Below are 21,346 nucleotides of genomic sequence, written 5' to 3'. Positions count from 1 at the left end.
AATTCAGGCTCCCCTTCGTGAACTGGATCTTCTTCTTCACCAATGAAGTGAATGGACTTGGACTGGCTTAGGAGTATCTTGTTAAGTTTCTCATTGACCATCTTCAGATCCTTCTTATACTTGTCCTCTTGATCAGTTGAGGAGCCCCTTATGGTCCTATCATAGTCCTCATTATAATTGCCATCAGATTGAGCAAGATTCTCAACTAATTCCCATCCTTCTTCCACATTCTTGTTGAGGAAGTTGCCATTAGAGGCTGTATCAAGAAGCATTCTTATCTTGGGAAGCACTCCTCTATACAAAGTACTTAGAAGTGACTCATTGCTGAAGCCACGGTGAGGACACTGTGTTTGGAATCCTTTAAATCTCTCCCAAGCTTCACAAAAGCTCTCATTATTCCTTTGAGCAAACCCAGAAATTTCATTCCTCAACCTAGCAGTCCTTGCATTGGAGAAGAACTTGGCCAGAAAAGCTTTCTTGCATGCATCCCATGTGGTGATAGCTCTAGTAGGAAGAGTCTTCTCCCAAAGGTGAGTTTTGTCTCCAAGAGAAAATGGGAAGAGCCTTAATTTGAATTCATCTTCACTCACTCCATTGATCTTTGTGAGTCCACATATTCTGTCAAACTCATCAAGGTGATCTAGTGGATCCTCTATTGGCAACCCATGAAATTTGTTGGCTTGTATCATTGAGATCAATCCACTCTTGATCTCAAAGTTATTGTTTGCTACTGAAGGTGGCACAATTCCAGCCCTTTGGTTGTGGGTAGTGGGTGCATCTCCTGCACCAATGTGCCTTGGTCTTTGCTCATGGATAGCTTGTTGCTCCATGATGTCTTGACCTTGTTGTTGTTGAACTACTCTTCCTTGCTTATGTCTCAAACCCTTTTGTATCCTGTGGATGTTGTCAATAGGCTGTTGAAGACTGTATTTGCCTTTTGACCTTGTGTGCATCAACAAACTCTACTACAGACTCGAACAGGTACACGGTCGAGCGCAGGCTCGAGTGGGTGGTCGAGTCGACTCGGAAGTAATGGCTATTTATATCTGGCTTTTGGCTCGATCAAGTGCTCGATCACAGCTCGGTCAAGTGGTGGTCGAGTAGGTGGTCGAGTGGGTACCTGAAACACAAAACAGCCAAGCAAAGGAAGATTCGAGTTCAGTAACTTCACAAGTGTTTAAACGAACTTAATCTTAAACTAATAATGATCCTAAATGTCACAAAACACACTCAAATGGGCAACGACGCCAAATTGAAACTGACTTTCTTTGTGGTGTGGTGAATGAATGATGTATGGAATGATGATGTATGGAATGAATAGAAGTCAAGGTGTTTCAATTCCCCTTATGCAGTTGCAGTATAAGAGGTGTCAATCCTATCTGAGTGATTGTGAACAATTAAGATGTGCATATGAGTCTAAGTCAAGCCAATTGTAAAGATTGTTTGTCACTAACAATCCTAAAATGAGATATGAAATGCAGAAAGTAAAAACAACTAGAACAAGATACTAAATGCGAACAGAACAGACAAATTAAAGCTATAATGAAACTAGAACAGAGATAGACACTATGCTAATGAACTAATGCAAGACAAGTAATGAATAGAAAACTAAGTGAATGCAATGGAAATGAAACAGGAATGAAACAAGACAATCACAAATCAAAAACACAAGTTCTGGGGATGAACTCGAGCAGCACTCGACCGAGTGTAGGTCGAGTACGTGGTCGAGCTAGACTAAACGTGAAAACAGAGCAACACAAGAAAAACAGAGCAATGCAAAAACTAATCAAACAACAAGCAAGCAATGATATTTAGACTAAGATATGAATAAACAAAGAAGGCCTTGAGGAGGGATTCATGGGCTGAGCTAATCATTATGGTTATCTAACTTGGTCAACAAATCTCAAGCAAACTTTGAGCTGATCTCTAGACATACTATTCTAAGACATGTTTAATCCACTCTCATGGCAAGAAACAATCAAACCTATGTATTTCTAGACTTGTTCTCACAAAGTAAAGAATCTACACAAGCAGGCATTAAGCAATACATCTCAAACCAAACAAGACTTCTAATCTCTTAGCAAGCCTAATGGTAAGCTCTAGATCTAGCCTTATCTATGCTCCTTAAACATTGGTGTGATGCTAAGATGCTTGAAATCAAACCCTACCTTCTCAGATATAGGATCAGCATTAAGATCATCTAGCCTAGAAGAGATCTACAACAATCAAGCTTGACCAAATAAAATAAACCACAAGATCAACCCAGCCTAACCCATCCTCAAGGTCCTAAGCAAACTACTCACAAGAACACATGGTGAAATATGTCAAAAACCTAGAAAATATTGAAACTTGCATCATTAGAAAGATGAAACAGAGATCTACAATATTGATGAAGAAATAAAACTCGAAATCTTAATATTTTGAAAGTTATGAAACAAACAAAATACAAGAATCTAGTCTTTCTTTCTTAAACAAGTACAAAATCTAAAATAAAAGAAAGTGCAAAAGGAATAAAATCTAAAAAGGTAAAAACTAGGTTTTAGACTCTCTAAAAAGCTGGACTCTCTTGGTGGCTGCAGGTACAAGAGCCTTATATAGGAGGTGAGGTGGAAACCCTAAAAATACAAAAAGTCAAAGCAGTCAACGGCTCGGTCAACTCGACCAGTGCTCGGTCGAGTGGCTGGTCGAGCTGGCTTCTCTCGTGCATTCTCCACTCGGTCGAGTCCTTCTCAGCACACGGTCGAGTTGGACTCCGGACCTTGATTCTACAGCCTTAACTTTCTTGTTTTCTCCTCAGGATTGCTTCACTTCTCCTCAGGATTGCTTCACTTCTCCTCAGCATTGCTTCCATGCTCCTTATTCCTTAAGCTCCAAAATCACCTGTTTATGCATGAAAAGATGCAAATGCAATGCAACTATACTCTAATGCATGATTAGTCCTAAAGCTACACAATAATGGCCTAAATGGATAGCAAAAGATGCAAAAGTTGTGAATAAACTAAGGGAAAACAAGGTAAAATATATGAACATCAGTCTTCAACTCGATCGGTCACTCGGTCATGTACTCGATCGTGTGTGTGGTCGAGCACCTGGTCGAGTGGTTTCTCTGCTTTTGTCTACTGAGTAAAACCTTCACTTTGGGCTTCAGTTAGTGATGAATCCTCCCCACCTTGAACCTCACTGTCCTCAGTGACAACTTCTTCATAGAAGTGAATCGCTTTAGCTGTAAACTCCCTTGGGTTTTGAATAGCTGGTCTAGGAAGTTGGTTTGGCGTAGGAGCGGAAGTGGAATCAATGTTGCTCTCCATGTACTTGACCTTAGAGGTCAGACTCTCAAGCTTGTTACTCAGGTCATTAGAATAAGAATTCAATGTTTGGGTCAGCTCAGCAAACTGCCTTGCTTCCTCAATCTGCTTATTGGCTTGCCCAAGCAACATTTGTTGCATCATAGCTCTGAAACCCTGGAGGGTGACACAATTGAGCCTAGAAACCTGGTTGCTGGTGCATGGGTACATAATGGTACATACTGCTTTGAAACATGATTACTAACTCGAACTAACACTCGGTCGAGCACAAGCTCGAGTTGAAGGTCGAGTCGTCTGAGATGAGATGTCTATTTGAATCCGGGTAGGGACTCGAATGGGTACTCGAACAGCAAACGGTCGAGTGGTAGCTCGAGTTGTAGGTCGAGTTGGTACCTAAGACTCAAAACAACCAAGCAGATGAAGAATTCGAATCAGTAGTGATCAAAGGAGCAATAGAATTTAATCTTAGACTTGCATAGATCCTAATTGTCACAAACAAACACTCAAATGGGCAACGACGCCAAATTGAAACGAGTTCCTTTCTTGTGTGTGTGTGAAATGGAATGTGAATGAATGATGTGATGATGATGATGAAAACTGGTGAAAGCAGGGTGTTTCAATTCCCCTTATAAAATTGTAGTATAAGGGGTATCAATCCTAAATGAGTGAATGCAAGAATTCAAGGTGTGCAATACTTGTCTAAGTTAAGCCAATTATAGAGGGTGTTTGTCACTAACAACCTGTTGCAGAATGTAAAATGCAGAATGTAAAAGCTGAATGGACAAGATACTAAATGTAATGGAACATAATGATTATGGCAATAATGAAACTAGAACAGAGATCAAACTATAGTAATGCAGGTAATGAACTAATGCAAGGAAAGTAATGAACAGAAAACTTAAATGAATGCAACAGAAATGCAACTAGAATGAAATAAGAAACAAGACAGGACAAACACAAATCATAAACAAGAGTTCTGGGAATGAACTCGAGCAAGCACTCGATCGAGTGTAGATCGAGTGCAGGGTCGAGCTGGACAAAAACGTAAAACAGAGCAATGCATACAAAAAAGAGCAAGACAAAAGTAAATCAAACAACGATCAAACAACAAGATTTAGACTAAGAAATCAATAAACAAGGAAGGTCTTAGGGATGGATTCATGGGCTGAACTTAGATTGTGGTTATCTAACTTGATCAACAAACCTCAATCAACGTGAGCTAATCTCTAGACATTAATCTCTAAGAACATGTTAATCCACTCTCATGGCAAAAACAATCAAGCTCATATATGTCTAGACTTGTTCTCACAAAGTAAATAATCTATACAAGCAAGCATTAAGCAATATGTCAAGAATCAAACAAGACTTCTAATCTCTTAGCAAGCCTAATGATAATCTCTAGATCTAGCCTTATCTATGCACCTTAGACATTGGTGTGATGCTAAGAAGCTTGAGATCAAAACCTACCCTCTCAGTTATAGGATCAGCATTAAGAACATCTAGCCTAGAAGAGATCTACAACAATCAAGCTTGACCAAATCAAATAACCACAACATCCATCCAGCCTAAACCATCGCTAAGAGCTAAGGAAACTACTTACAATCACACATGATGAACAGCAAAGTCATAAACCCAGAAAAACACGAAACTTGCATGATTAGAAAGATAAAATAGAGATCTACAATATTGGAGAAGGAATCAAACTCGAATTCTTGATACTTTGAAAGTTATGAAACAAACAAGTATGAAGAATCTTGTGTTGTTTCCTTCAAAAGAGGTACAAGATCTAAGAAAATAAAAGTGCAAAAAGCATAAATTCCCAAAAAGGGTAAAATACTAGGTTTGAGAATATCTAAAAAGCTGCCCCCTGGTGGCTGCAGCGTACAAGGTCCTTAAATGGGAAAAAGGAGGGGAAGCCCTAAAAATGCTAAAAGACAAAATAGCCAGGCGGCTCGGCCAACTCGACCCGGTGCTCGGTCGACTGACCGGTCGAGTTGGGTTTTCTTGTGCTCCTTCCACTCGGTCGAGTCTCTCTCAGCACACGGTCGAGTGTCTGGTCGAGTGGGAAGTCGAGTGGGACTCTGGACCTTGGTTCTCCAGCCTTAACTCCTTTGCTTTCTCCTCATGATTGCTTCACTTCTCCTCAGCATTGCTTCCATGCTCCTTAGGCTCCAAAATCACCTGTTTATGCAAGAAAAGATGCAAATGCAATGCAACTACACTCTAATGCAAGAACAATCCTAAAACTATGCAATAATGGTCAAAAAGGATAGCAAAGGATGCAAAAGATGTGAATATATTAAGGGAAAACAGGATAATATATATGAACATCATTTGCATTGCATATTAGGATCTTGTTAGGACTGTTTCATGCTGCACTAGGGATCAATGATAAGGTTAGCCTTGTTAACTTGTTTGAATTCACTAAACTAGGATCAATGCCCAAGTTAATAGTACTTTGATGCTAGTTGAGTAGCTAGAAACATAAGATTGAACCAAGTCTAGAATTCCTATATTGCATTCTGTCAGCTTGTGCATTGCTTTAAACTCATGGATACTTTACACATATTTGGATCATCTTTCCCATTTTTACCACTCTTGTTGATCCAAGTAGCTGAATTCATTATTGAATCAGTTTCCCCTACCCTTAACCAACCTTTCTTTCAAGCCATGTTATATCTTGTATGTGTGAGGCCTATTTTAGGATTGAGCTTGGTAGAAGATGTTAGGTTTGAACTGACAAGAATGAAACCTTGTGTAGTTCTAGTTTGCATTTTTCAAACTAGATAGGACTACGAGGTTTAAATTCTGGGTTGGGACTTGGTGTGTTTAAAAAACAGAGAAGAAAAGAGGGAAAAGAGAAAGTAAAAGGTAGAGTCTTTAGGAGAGGAATGTGTTTAAGTAAATATAAGCTTTAGTGAAAGAATGGGAAGTATGAAATTGTTAAAGATGGTTTTGTTCAAAGAAAAAGAAAGAAAGAAAAGAAGAGTCTAGCAAAAAGCTTTTATGTCTTAAGAATTGAGAAGAAAAAGGAACCATAGCAAATAAGAAAGAAACCCCATTCCACTAGATGATTCAAATAAGAAACCTCTCCTAAGACTTTAAAAACAGAAAAGAGAAAATGGTAAAAGAGAAGAGATGAAGTTAAAGGGTAGAACTAGGACATTATGGGATTAGAATTATAGGAACAAACACTTTGGGTACCTTTGGGTAGACAAGGTTATGTTCTTCTATGTGTCTAAGTGATCTTACCTTTAGCCTTCTTCTAAAGCTCAATCCACTTTTTGTATGAGAAACCTTGTATTTGATAAGCCCCACTCAAAAGAGAGACAATTTTTGTCTCTAAACCCTTATTACCAAGCCAAATGAGTTTAAGCATTGCATGAGTTGATTCATATTCTTGTTTAATGATTGTTAAAGGAAATGGTTGACTTGAATGCATGTGGAAGTCTAAGGTTTGAATAAGTTAAGGTTGTGAAAGGCTTGAACTCGGGTCACCCGCGTGATAGGCGGGAATACTTACCACTATACTACAACAAGGAATGCGAACCACTATACTTACCTAGCTGGACTATGGAAAGCAACCATAGAACTTAATCAGTAGTGATCAAAGTAACAATAGAACTTAATCGTAGACTTGTATGAATCCTAAATGTCACAAACAAACACCCATATGGGCAACAGCGCCAAATTGAAACATGTTATTTTTGTTATTGTGTGATGATTGATGATGGAGATGGATGAAAGGTGTTTCAATTACCCTTATGTAGTTGTAGCATAAAGGATGTCAAACCAAAATGAGTGTGATGCAAGCAATCAGGATGTGAATACTTATCTAAGTCAAGCCAAATATAAAGGATGTTTGTCACTAACAACCTAATGATGATTATGAGATGTAGAATATAAAAGCTACTAAGATAAACTGATGCAAGACAGGAAATGAAATAGGTGATGCAGAACAAAAACAAGAACTCTGAATGAGCTCGAGCGTGCACTCGATCAATGCACAATCGAGTGGATGGTCGAGTTGGTAAACGGATGTAAGAAACAGAGCAAATATTGAAACAGAGCAACAGTAAACAAACTACAATACTTGAACTAGGAAATCAATAAACAAAGGAAGGTCCTGAGGATGGATTCATGGGCTGGGCTTAAACTATGGTTATCTAGATTGACCAACAAACCTCAATCAATGAGCTAATCTCTAGACAATGATCTTCCAAGACAAGTTAATCCATTCTCAAGGCAATAACAATCAAGCTCGGATACTTCTTAGACCCAACTCTCACTGGCTATTACATATAAAAGCAGGCATTAAAACCCAGATAATTATTGTCAAAAATCAAACAAAGCATCTAATCTCTTAGCATGCTCAATGATAATCTCTAGCCTTAGCCTTATCCAGCAACTTAAACATTGGTATGATGTTAAGAAGCCTAAGATCTATCCTCACCCTCTCAGTATAAGGATAGCATAGAGCTTATCTAAGCTAGAAGAGATATGCAACAAACAAGCTTGATTAACAACCTAAACAACCATAGCCTTTACTTATCCTAATCCATCCTTAAGATCCTAAGCCACTACTCACAATCACAGAACATGATGAACAAAGTGATAAACCCAGAAATCAATGAAACTTGCATTATTAGATAGATGAGTAAGAGGTCTACAATATTGAAGAAGGAATCAAATACAAATACTCAATATTTAGAAATTTATAGAACCAACAAGTATCAAAGATTTCTTAGTTTTACAAGGTGGCTAGAGAATCTAAGGAAAAGAAAGTGCAAAAGTAAAACAATTCCCAAAAGGGTAAATACTAGGTCTAGAATATTGTACTCTAAAAATCTCTCCTGTTTTGGTGGCTGCAGGGTACAAGGCTTATATAACAAAAGGAAGGGAAGCCCTAAAAATGCTAAAAGACAAAATAGGAGGGCTGCTCGGTCAACTCGACCACGTGATCGGTCGAGTGCTGGTCGAGTGGCCATCTTCTTCTGCTTCTTCCATCCGGTCGAGTCTTTCTCCGCACACGGTCGAGTGTGTGGTTGAGTGGGCGGTTGAGTGGACTTCCGTATCTTGATTCTTCAGCTCTAAATCCCTTGATTCCTTCATTTGACAGCTTCAATCTTCTTCCCCTCCTTCTAGGATTGGCAAATTCCACTCCTCCGTAATTGGATTAATCAAATGGTTAACCATTAAAATTGGGTGTAACTGCCTTCCTCGACCATTATCTGGTCTCGGTTAAATATCCGGAATCCAAGGATCTCTCCACACCGAGACAGTGCAGCCCAAACCTATCGCCCATCATGAACCATTATCCACCAATCCTTTAGTTGAAAAAATACTCCGCCAAGCAAACGAGGGGGAATAAGGCTTCTTGGCTTGTAAAGGATGTTTATTCCAAAAGTACCTACCCCGCAAGACCCGAGCCATCAGAGACGTCGGGTAGTGAATTAACCGCCTATACTGCTTAGCCAACATTGCATCATTAAACTGTTCCAAAGCACGAAAGCCTAAACCTCCGTCACATTTATCCTTACACAAATTATCCCAAGCGATCCAATGCAAGCCTCATGCCTTATCGTTAGACTTCCACCAAAATTTTGAGATGGCACTCGTTAAGTTAGGCGTTAGCTCCATCGGCAACTTATAACAAGACATAACATGGGTTGGGAGAGCCAACGCTACCGATTTAATCATAACTTCCTTTCCACCTTTCAATAAATACTTTGCAGACCAACCATTCACACGATCATCCAAACGATCACTGACGTATCTAAAAACCTTACTTTTCGAACCCTGGAGATTTTCCGGAATACCCAAATACGAGCCCATACCACCTTCTTTGGAAATACCCATTACGGATTTCAGTTGAGTCCTTATTTCGGGAGAAACTTTTTTGCCAAACATAATGGATGATTTCTCTAGGTTAACCTCCAGCCCCGACGCTTTCCCATAATCTCCAATAATTCCCATTACCGTAGAACATTCAGCAGCCTCTGCCTTACAGAAGAACAAGCTATCATCAGCAAACAACAAATGTGAGATAGTGGGACAATCCCGAGCTAGCTTGATCACACAAAATACTTTAATGAATGTGAAAGAGATGTTCAATAGGATTGCAAGTCTTTGCCAATAGATAGGAGTTGAATTAGAGTGGTGCATTGTGATAAGGTTAGAAAAATATTTGTAAGCTCTTTGATTGATTGTAGTACCATTGAATTACATGTAAGGATTATGGTTTGAATCCTTTGTCTCATGCTCTTAGGTAATGATTCCCATTTTTAAACCTCTCTCTCTTGTTTTCCACTTGGTTTTCGCTAGAGGATTAGCAAAATATAAGTTTGGAGGAGTTCATATCTTGTGTTTTTATGTAATTTTAGAGCTTAATTCTTCATTTTTTTGTGCATATTCATGAGCATTTAGGTTGTTTAGGTTGCATTTTGCATCAAGTTTCTTATCTCATATGTTGGAGTAGAGATGTACAAGGAAAGTGTGGGTTGGAGCCAAATAAGTCAATAATTAGCAATATAATGGAAGACACATTTGGATGCACACAAGATGATTGATGATTCGGAACCAGTCTGCAGTGACTCAAAGATCGAATCATATGAAGACCTTTCCTTGGGATTCAGCTCCAGAATTCTTCATATACGTTACTGGAAATTGAGTAAGCTTTGAAATGGAGGTGATTTCAGGCCAATCAAATGTGCGTGTAAAGAGTAATACCTGTTTGAGTGAAGGTATATACAGCCAGAGTGAGGACAGGAGCTACCAGCGACCGAACCACGGCCGATTGAATCCTCCACGCCATGGACAGGAGCTACCAGAGGCCAAGAGCAACCGCCAAGTGATGGCCAAACCCTGTCCTTGTTTGTTTTGAGTTTGCATTGCTTGAATTTGTTTTGTTTCTTTCTTTGAATCAGTTTGTTAGTTAAGACTGTTACAATAAATCAATTCCTGTTTAAGTTTAGATTAAACAGCTTTGTGCATTCCTAGTGTGTTGATTAATGTAGATTGTAAATTGATAATTTAATTGTAGTAAAAATTCTACATCAGGGACCACAGAAACGAATGAAAGTAAGGGCAAAAAGAACAACAACACTAAACAATTGGAATTTAGGGCAAATTCATCCGAAATCATACCAATCATCGCGGTCGCTGGAGCCAAAGGTGGAGGATTGGCCCGTAGAAGGGTCTGAAAGATGAAATTCATCAGTTTGAGATTGTCATACTTCAGCGGCTTACGGAGTAGTACGACGGTTATTGGAATATAAGCGAAGGTTAAAAGTCGCAGCAGTGGTGATCTGGTATTTGACGAGAAGCGAAAGAAAATGACTTTTGAGAAGAGAATGAACAGTAACTATGAATGAGAGAACATTGGTTCAATGAATCGCCGAAGGGTTGCATTCTCTTTATATATTGTGTTTTTGTTGTGTTTTAGGACTTGTTTTTGCATAGTTTTGTTGCATAATCTTGTCATTCTAGGTTGTTTTAGGAGCATTTGCATCTATTGTGTTACTTCTCAGGTTCTTGGAGTATTCTCATCACATTTGGAGCATTTGGACCTCTTTTGGTGCAAAGAAGCAAAGAGGAGTTAAGTTGGAGAAGTTTCAAGAACAGGATCAACACGCGGCCACCACACGCGTCCAAACCTTGCCCGCGTGAAGCCATCAGCCAGCATAGGCGGCCAAACCTGCTTGATTGAATCCACCTATACGATGAACAGGAGCCACACGCGGCCAGCACACGCGACCAAAGCTCGACCGATTGGCACCATCGGCCACCTCAATCGGCCAAACCCTATCCCTTTGCCCAAATTGTTCTCAATCTTAGATTGGTTTCACAACTGTCTAGTATTCCTTTTTGTTTGAGAGTAAACCACCCAAAAACACATTTGCCAACCACCTTTAAAAAGCTTTGTCCTTAAACCAATCGAGCTTAATTGACTTTCCATTTGCAAGTTCACACCAAACACTTTAATGAATGTCAAAGAGATGTTCAATAGGATTGCAAGTCTTTACCAATAGATAGAAGGTGAACTAGAGTGGTGCATTGTAATAAGCAATAGAAAACTATTTGTAAGCACTTTGATTGAACTTAGCACCATTGCATTACAATTAAGGACTGTGGTTTGAATCCTTTGTTGATACTCTTTGGTTCTATATCCCTTTTTTAAACCTCTCTCTCTTACTTTTTGTTTGTTTATTGCTTGAGGACTAGAAAGAGATAAGTTTGGGGAGTTGATATATTGTGTTTTTGTTGAGTTTTAGGACTTGTTTTTGCATAGTTTTGTTGCATAATCTTGTCATTCTAGGTTGTTTTAGGAGCATTTGCATCTAGTGTGTTATCTCTCAGGTTCTTGGAGTATTCTCATCACATTTGGAGCATTTGGACCTGTTTTGGTGCAAAGAAGCAAAGAGGAGTGAAGTTGGAGAAGTTTTAAGAATAGGAGCAACACGTGGCCACCACACGCAGCCAAACCTTGCCCGCGTGAAGCCATCGGCCATCACACGCGGCCAAACCCTGCCCGATTGAATCCACCTAGACGATGAACATGAGCCACACGTGGCCAGCACACGCGACCAAAGCTCGACCGATTGACACCATCGGTCACCTCAATCGGCCAAACCCTGCCCGCTTCACTCGATCAGCGAAAAGTCAGGAGCCATCATCGGCCAAGCCAATCGGCCAAAGCTTGACCGATTGACACCATCGGCCACTCCAATCGGCCAAAGCTTGCGCGGTTGACACCATCGGCCACTCCAATCGGCTAAAGCTTGCCTGATTGCCGCCTGAGTCCACACTTGTTTTAGCCTTAATACGGGTTTGACCTGGTATGTTTTGGGTTGACCTGGGTTCCCTTCTATTTTCCTATAAATACATTAACCCTATTAAGGGGAGACTTATCTTTTGTTAATCTTTTGTTTATCTCTTGTTTAGTAGCTTTTAGGGTTCTTAAGCTTTTCTACTCTTGGTTTGGTGAATGATTAAGTGCTTCTATGTTTTTAATATCAAGTTTTTCCTACTATACTAATCTATAATCTCTTATTATGATTTCACAAAGATCAAACCATTTCTTTTGTGTGATCATGATGATTTCTCTTAGAACTTTGGGCTTGGTAGATTAGGGAGATAGATCATTGATTTTTGATATCTAAGGCTTTATTTATGTAACTCCTTTCTTGTTTAGTGATTATAATGCTAGATAAGCCTTGATCAAGATAATTCTAGATATTAGAACTTCTATACCCAGAAGGTGTTTGATGAAATTCCTGAACCAAACTATTCAAGAGCTTTGAATTCCTAGCCAATGGAAAATGATGATTAGGGTGTTTAGTGATATAAAGACTTGATTTTAATGCATGCTTATCTTGTGATTGCCTTTGGAAATTGTTGATGATTGCTTGATTTGCATATAATCTTTATCATGGTAGTGAATTGATTTACATAAGGGTTCTTAGCCTAAGGAGACGTCTTGATGGTTTGCTTAGATATCTAGGATTTATTAGCTATCTCCCAAGTCACTTACCTTGCCCAAGGTTCACTTGTTGAAACTTGATTTGAAGTTTGTTCTTAGTTGTGTCTTTGTTTGTTTTGAGTTTGTTTTGTTTTCTTTCTTTAATCTATTTGGTTAGTTAAGATTGTTACAATAAAACCAATTCCTGTTTAAGTTTAGATTAATAATCTTTGTGTATTCTTAGTGAGTTGATTAATGCAGATTGTGGATTGATAATTTAATTGAAGTAAAAGTCCTACACCATCTCCGATGCAGTAATTAACTCCACTTACAACTTTAAGTCACTTCATCATTATTTTTTTTACTTTTTTTTTCTCCCTACCCCGACGCTTCAATCACAAGCCCACTCAATTGAGGGCAAAAGGGTCTTTTTTGAACACTATGTGGCAAGCGGGAAAATGAGTTATGTAAAATGGCATAGGCGAGAAAGTTATCTACTGTTCATGGCATAATTAACACATTTCCCTTGTCTCGCTTTAACATGAGGACAATGTCCCGAATAGAGTACGAATCTTTTGGACCAACCAGAGTGTACCAGTAAGGTTGGTCCCCTTCAGCTGGCGTTTCCAAAATTTTTGTCTGCAACTGTGAAGGATAAGGATTACAATTGAGACCTATTAGCATACTTAACTCTCAGAGGCTAAAACAGATTGGGTGGCCTCCAAACACAAACCACATCTCGTGAAGTTTGCGGGTTACGACGGATCTTGAGCAGGATCATGTGTTTGGCGGTCTCATGTTAATGCGGCCTACTATGGGAAGATTTTAGAGGGGGTTATTGGTTCTATGATTTTAATGGATTTGGAAATCCAAACAAAAATCATGTGTTATTCAATCATTGATTTTAAAATACTTATCAAAATTATGTGTTATTGGCTCTTTGATTTACAAAAAATACTTGTTAAAATCCCATGTTATTCATTTAATGATTTGTTTTTGGATTTCAAAATCCACAGTTTGTTTTAAATGGATTTGTATGGATTTGAAAGTGTAAAATAGAACGATTCAAATCCAAGGATAAAACATGTTATTTCAAAATCTATGTGTTTTGATTTTAGAATTTACAATTCCATATGGATTTAGAAATCACCTCTCCAATAACAGCCTCCCAGAATAGAAGAAAGTCCACTATTATATAGACATATACCTTGAGATTTCTATGTTTGAAACTTCGGGGCTGTTATTGGAGAGGTTATTTCTAAAACCATATGGAATTGTAAATTATAAAAATCAAAACACATGGATTTTGAAATAACATGTTTTATCCTTGGATTTGAATCCTTCTATTTTACACTTTCAAGTCCATACAAATCCATTTAAAACATACTGTGGATTTTGAAATCCAAAAACAAATCATTAAATGAATAACATGGGATTTTAACAAGTATTTGTAAATCATAGAACCAATAACACATAATTTTGATAAGTATTTTAAAATCAATGATTGAATAACACATTATTTTTGTTTGGATTTCCAAATCCATTAAAATCATAGAACCACTAACCCCCTCGAACATATTTTTCTATCTTAACCTATGAATGAATGGATGATGACAAACAAACAGACTTAGGTTAAGATGATCAGATGGTATGCACGGTGTTTCAATACCCTTATGTAGTTGTAGCATAAAGGATGTCAATCCATAAAGAGTGTGATATGTAAGCAGTCAAGACATGATCTATGCATTCAAGTTAAGCCAAATATCAAGTTGATTTGTTTCTAACAACCTAATGACAGAAATGTAAATGCAGAAGATTAAAATAACTTAAAGAAGTACTAAGCAGAAATTAAACTAGTAAACAAATGCAATAAACAAGACTAACCATAATTAACTAATAAGCAGGAGTAAACAAGAGCAAACTAGATAAAAGCAGAGCATAAATAAGAAAATAAACTAGAGCTCGAGTAGCACTCGGTCGAGTGCATGGTCGAGTGGGGGGTCGAGTGGATCATAACAGATGAACAAAAGCAATTCCAAACAACTTAAAACATAACAGAATGCAACGAAACAAGACTAGATGCAATAAAAGACAATCAAATAACAAAGTAGGCTTCTAGAGATGGATTCATGGGATGGTATTGAACTGTGGCTACCTAAACTCGTTAACATACCTCAAACAAATAAGAGCTATCCCTAGAAAATGATCCTCTAATACTTGTTAATCCATTTTCATGACAATAACAATCAAGCTTACATACTCCTAGACCTAGTTCTCACTAGCTATTACATATAAAAGCAGGCATTAAAGTTCCAGATCATCATTTGTCAAAAACCATCCTATACAACCAATCTCTTGGGATAGGCACAGTAATCTCTAGCATTAGTTTTATCTAGCAACTTAAACATTAGTATGGTGCTAAGCAACTTAAGATCTGTTCTTACCCTCTCAGATATAAGAACAGCATAAAGCTTACTTAATCTAGAAGAGATACTTAAACAATCAAGCTTAACTAGTCTAAGTAACCACAGCCCTAAACCATCCTAATCCATCTCCAGAACCGTATCTCACTACTCATATGAACAGATCATGATCATAGTAAACATAAACCCAGAAAATGATGAAACAAGCATGATAAGCAAGATGAGATGATGAACAACAACTTAATATAAAGAAGCAAACTCAGATTCTCAACAGCCAGAAAGCTATAAAGATTACAAACTAAGAAAATCATGGAAAAAGCAAGAACAAAAGTAGATAATGATGCAATAAAGTAAATAAATCCCCTCTTTGCGGCCACAGGGTACAAGGAATATATACAGTGAGAGAAGGAAACCCTGATTTGGCTAGCTGACAAAATAGAAAGTCGGCTGCAAGTGCTCGACCATGTGCTCGGTCGAGTGCATGGTCAAGTGGTTGGTCCGTCACATATTGAGCTTCTTGGAAACAGCTTAGAGGACACCTAATCTGGAAGAGATCTATTAAATTAAAGCTTAAACAACCTAAACAAACTAAGTTCTCAACCAACCTAACTCATCCTTAAGAATCTACCTTAGATCTAGTAAATGAGATTAAAGAACACAAACCCAAAAAATGATGAAACAGAAATAATCAGAAAGATAATGATGAAATAAGCAAATTTGTAGAAGAAATCAAATGAAAATACTTAAAGGATCAAAAGCTATGAAAATTACAATTTTTTGTGGCTAGACCTAAAAAACGAGATTGTTCTGTGGCTAGAAGTGAGAAGTCTATTTATAGGAAAGTAGGAAAGCCCTAGTTAGCTAGAAAAAAATATAGAGAGACGTTGGAAAGTGCTCGACCATGTGCTCGGTCGAGTGAATGATCGAGTTGTTTGTCAAGTAGGTTCAGTCGTCGATATGGTATGATATCTGTTCAGTAAAACAGAGATAACTATGCAAATAAATATGCAAGTGCACTGCCAATTCTATCATAATGCATAAACTGAGAATAAAAGACATTAATGTGCTAAAACTTACTCTAAGTAATGCAAAACAGGAGATAAATGCATGCTAAAAGATGGTAAAATATAGAGTTATCACTATGCATCTAAACATACTCCACTCAATAGGATTGCATTCCCAATTTCCCTAACGGCTTCCTTTGCTGCTGTCTCCCATTAAGTTGTCTCTTTGATAATTTCCTCTCTAAGAGCATATGGCAGCAAGAACTTAAGAGGGGGGGGGGGGCTTTCCGGTTAGATATACACTATGTAAGTGCTTCTAATTGAACGTTAAGTGCTGCTCTGAATTTTTCCTCCAATTCCCCTTCCTTGGTTGCAGGAGGTTGTGGTCGATCTGACATTTGGATGTCTACTCGATGGTCTATCTGATCATGATCATCGGGTATGGCTTCAGGTTCATAATCGAGTAATGCGTCAGTCGGAAATTCCCGAGTTGGTGCTCGAATGGCTTCTCGATCAGGGTGATCGTGTGGCTGATCGGGTTGATACTCGGATAAGTAGTGTTGTTGCCCATAGATCCAACTATGATTCATATCCTCCCCTTCTAGATCTTTGTTGCTGATAATTTTCTAATTTACATGTTTTAGACACCCCTTTTGTCCATAATTTGCATTATATATACCCTAACCTTAGCATTTTTAGGTCCTTTAGTGTAGGAACTTGCATTTACGCCATTTAGGGTTCTGCATTGTTGCATTTGTGCATTTTGGATGAAAACAGGTGCTTAAGAGCCTAAAATGGAAAAAAAACAAGGTCAAATTCGAGCATATACCTGAAGGAGCAATTGTGCAAGAAGAACAGTCTGAACCTCAACCCGATCAAAGAGGATCTAAAAGCAGGAAGAACAACCCGAAGACCTTGTTTTTAATTGATATACACTATGTGAGTGCTTCTAATTGAACATTAAGTGCTGCTCTAAATTTTTCCTCCAATTCCCCTTTATCGGTTGCAGGAGGTTGTGGTCGATCTAACATTTGGACGTCTACTCAATGGTCTATCCGATCATGATCATCGGGTATGGCTTCAGGTTCAGAATCGAGTAATCCGTCAGTCGGAAATTTCCGAGTTGGTGCTCGAATGGCTTCTCGATCAGGGTGATCGTGTGGCTGATCGGGTTGATACTCGGATAAGTAGAGTTGTTGCCCATAGATCCAACTATGATTCATATCCTCCCCTTCCAGATCTTTGCTGTTGATAACTTTCTAATTTACATGTTTAAGACACCCCGTTTGTCCATATTTTGCATTATATATACCCTAACCTTAGCATTTTTAGGTCCTTTAGTGTAGGAATTTGCATTTACGCCATTTAGGGTGCTGCATTGTTGCATTTGTGCATTTTAGATGAAAACAGGTGCTTAAGAGCCTAAAATAGAAAAAACAAGGTCAAATTCGAGCATATACCCGAAGGAGCAACTGTGCAAGAAGAACAGTCTGAACCTCAACCCGATCAAAGAGGATCTAAGAGCATGGAGAACAACCCGAAGACCTACCCAAGGAGCTACCCAACTTGAACCTTGTGTGTCGCCTCGAGCAGACCCTCGGGCCGGACTGAGCAGCTAGGTTAAAAGGGTTTCCATATATAAACCCCCCCCTCTTCTTCTTTTCGCCCTAGCAATTGTAAGGGGGGGGGGGCTTTCCGGTTAGATATACACTATGTAAGTGCTTCTAATTAAATGTTAAGTGTTGCTCTGAATTTTTCCTCCAATTTCCCTTCCTCGGTTGCAGGAGGTTGTGGTCGATCTGACATTTGGACGTCTACTCAATGGTCTATCTGATCATGATCATCGGGTATGGCTTCAGGTTCAGAATTGAGTAATGCATCAGTCGGAAATTCCCGAGTTGGTGCTCGAATGGCTTCTCGATCAGGGTGATCGTGTGGCTGATCGGGTTTATACTCGGATAAGTAGTTTTGTTGCCAATAGATCCAACTATTATTCATATCCTCCCCTTCCAGATCTTTGCTGTTGATAACTTTCTAATTTAAATGTTTTAGACACCCCTTTTGTCAATATTTTGCATTATATATACCCTAACCTTAGCATTTTTAGGTCCTTTAGTGTAGGAATTTGCATTTACGCCATTTAGGGTGCTGCATTGTTGCATTTGTGCATTTTGGATGAAAACAGGTGCTTAAGAGCCTAAAATGGAAAAAAAAACAAGGTCAAATTCGAGCATATACCCGAAGGAGCAATTGTGCAAGAAGAACAGTCTGAACCACAACCCGATAAAAGAGGATCTAAGAGCGGGAAGAACAACCCGAAGACCTACCCAAGGAGCTACCCAACTTGAACCTTGTGCGTCGCCTCGAGCAGACCCTCGGGCAGGACTGAGCAGCTAAGTTAAAAGGGTTTCCATATATAAACCCCCCCTCTTCTTCCTTTCGCCTAGCAATTGTAAGGGGAGGGGGGGGGCTTTCCGGTTAGATATACACTATGTAAGTGCTTCTAATTAAATGTTAAGTGTTGCTCTGAATTTTTCCTCCAATTTCCCTTCCTCGGTTGCAGGAGGTTGTGGTCGATCTGACATTTGGACGTCTACTCAATGGTCTATCTGATCATGATCATCGGGTATGGCTTCAGGTTCAGAATTGAGTAATGCGTCAGTCGGAAATTCCCGAGTTGGTGCTCGAATGGCTTCTCGATCAGGGTGATCGTGTGGCTGATCGGGTTGATACTCGGATAAGTAGTGTTGTTGCCCATAGATCCAACTATGATTCATATCCTCCCCTTCTAGATCTTTGTTGCTGATAATTTTCTAATTTACATGTTTTAGACACCCCTTTTGTCCATAATTTGCATTATATATACCCTAACCTTAGCATTTTTAGGTCCTTTAGTGTAGGAATTTGCATTTCCGCCATTTAAGGTGCTGCATTGTTGCATTTGTGCATATTAGATGAAATCAGGTGCTTAATAGCCTAAAATGGAAAAAAACAAGGTCAAATTCGAGCATATACCCGAAGGAGCAATTGTGCAAGAGGAACAGTCTGAACCGCAACCCGATCAAAGAGGATCTAAGAGCAGGAAGAAAAACCTGAACACCTAACCAAGGAGCTACCCAACTTGAACCTTGTGTGTCGCCTCGAGCAGACCCTTGGGCAGGACTGAGCAACTAGGGTAAAAAGGTTTCCATATCCCCCTCTACCTCCTTTCGCCCTAGCAATTGTAAGGGGGGGGGGGACTTTCCGGTTAGATATACACTATGTAAGTGCTTCTAATTGAACGTTAAGTGTTGCTCTGAATTTTTCCTTTAATTCCCCATCCTCGGTTGACGGAGGTTGTGGTCGATCTGACATTTGGACGTCTACTCGATGGTCTATCTGATCATGATCATCGGGTATGGCTTCAGGTTCAGAGTCGAGTAATGCGTTAGTCAGAAATTCCCGAGTTGGTGCTCGAATGGCTTCTCGATCAGGGTGATCGTGTGTCTGATCGGGTTGATACTCGGATAAGTAGTGTTGTTGCCCATAGATCCAACTATGATTCATATCCTCCCCTTCCAGATCTTTGTTGTTGATAACTTTTTAATTTACAAGTTTTAGACACCCCTTTTGTCCATATTTTGCATTATATATACCCTAACCTTAGCATTTTTAGGTCATTTAGTGTAGGAATTTGCATTTACGCCATTTAGGGTGCCGCATTGTTGCATTTGTGCATTTTGGATGAAAACAGGTGCTTAAGAGCCTAAAATGGAAAAAACAAGGTCAAATTCAAGCATATACCCGAAGGAGCAATTGTGCAAGAAGAACAATCTGAACCTCAACCCGATCAAAGAGGATCTAAGAGCAGGAAGAACAATCCGAACACCTACCCAAGGAGCTACCCAACTTGGACCTTGTGCACCGCCTCGAGCAGACCCTTGGGTAGGACTGAGCAGCTAGGTTAAAAGGGTTTCCATATATAAACCCCCCTCTTCTTCCTTTCGCCCTAGCAAATGTAAGGGAGGGGGGCTTTCCGGTTAGATATACACTATGTAAGTGCTTCTAATTGAACGTTAAGTGCTGCTCTGAATTTTTCCTCCAATTCCCCTTCCTCGGTTGCAGGAGGTTGTGGTCGATTTGACATTTGGACGTCGACTCGATGGTCTATCCGATCATGATCATCGGGTATGGCTTCAGGTTCATAATCGAGTAATGCGTCAGTCGGAAATTCCCGAGTTGGTGCTCGAATGGCTTCTCGATCAGGGTGATCGTGTGGCTGATGGGGTTGATACTCGGATAAGTAGTGTTGTTGCCCATAGATCCAACTATGATTCATATCCTCCCCTTCCAGATCTTTGTTGCTGATAATTTTCTAATTTACATGTTTTAGACACCCCTTTTGTCCATATTTTGCATTATATATACCCTAATCTTAGCATTTTTAGGTCCTTTAGTGTAGGAATTTGCATTTACGCCATTTAGGGTGCTGCATTGTTGCATTTGTGCATTTTGGATGAAAACAGGTGCTTAAGAGCCTAAACTAGAAAAAAACAAAGTCAAATCCGAGCATATACCCGAAGGAGCAATTGTGCAAGAAGAACAATCTGAACCTCAACCCGATCAAAGAGGATCTAAGAGCAGGAAGAACAACCTGAAGACCTACCCAAGGAGCTACCCAACTTGAACCTTGTGCACCGCCTCGAGCAAGCCCTCGGGCAGGACTGAGCAGCTAGGTTAAAAGCGTTTCCATATATAAACCCCCCTCTTCTTCCTTTCGCCCTAGCACGCCGCAAACACTCAAACCAGAGAGCGAGTGCTTTTGAGAGAGATCTTGAGCGATTCAAACACTTTTTCCACTTTGTTAGGATTTTTTTTTATTTCTTTTGCATTTCTTTCTAGATTTCGAGTATGTACTCTTGTACTTTTACTCTATTTTCAGTACAATGCAATTTTTGTTTATTTCTGTTTTTATGCTTTCTACTATGAGATCTGAGTAGTGAAATAAAGTTTCTAGGGATGGGATATACAAAGATGTGTTCTTGATCAGTTAGGATGTCTTAGCTTGATTGTTTATTTTATATAAAATTCCTTCTAGAGTTATGTTCTTAATGCTATTTTCAGACCGAGAGGTTGAGACTAAATCTATGTTTGTTTGCCATCCAGAGATGTTGT

At 39.1% G+C, this 21,346-nt stretch overlaps 1 protein-coding gene and 1 non-coding gene across 2 annotated transcripts; one reads left to right on the top strand and one right to left on the bottom strand.

Moving 5' to 3' along the window:
* The first annotated feature begins 327 nt into the window (after window positions 1-327).
* On the top strand, window positions 328-434 carry LOC147947545 (small nucleolar RNA R71). The gene has a single exon (XR_015595645.1). It is a non-coding gene; the product is annotated as a small nucleolar RNA R71 (small nucleolar RNA).
* Window positions 435-8,876: 8,442 nt separating this feature from the next.
* On the bottom strand, window positions 8,877-9,470 carry LOC147947544 (uncharacterized). The gene has a single exon (XM_087507343.1). The coding sequence runs from the start codon at window positions 9,468-9,470 to the stop codon at window positions 8,877-8,879; it is 594 nt and encodes a 197-aa protein (XP_087363469.1).
* Window positions 9,471-21,346: the final 11,876 nt, after the last annotated feature.

This window comes from Camelina sativa, chromosome 3, assembly GCF_030686135.1.
Source record: "Camelina sativa cultivar CO46 ecotype springtype chromosome 3, ASM3068613v1".
NCBI classification, from domain to species: domain Eukaryota; kingdom Viridiplantae; phylum Streptophyta; class Magnoliopsida; order Brassicales; family Brassicaceae; genus Camelina; species Camelina sativa.
The sequence above is the reverse complement of the archived record's forward strand: the minus strand, read 5'-3'. Positions and strand labels throughout refer to the sequence as shown.

Excerpts from the sequence above, each read along its gene's own strand:
- LOC147947544 (XM_087507343.1), bottom strand. The coding sequence starts at position 9,470 with ATGCACCACTCTAATTCAACTCCTATCTATTGGCAAAGACTTGCAATC.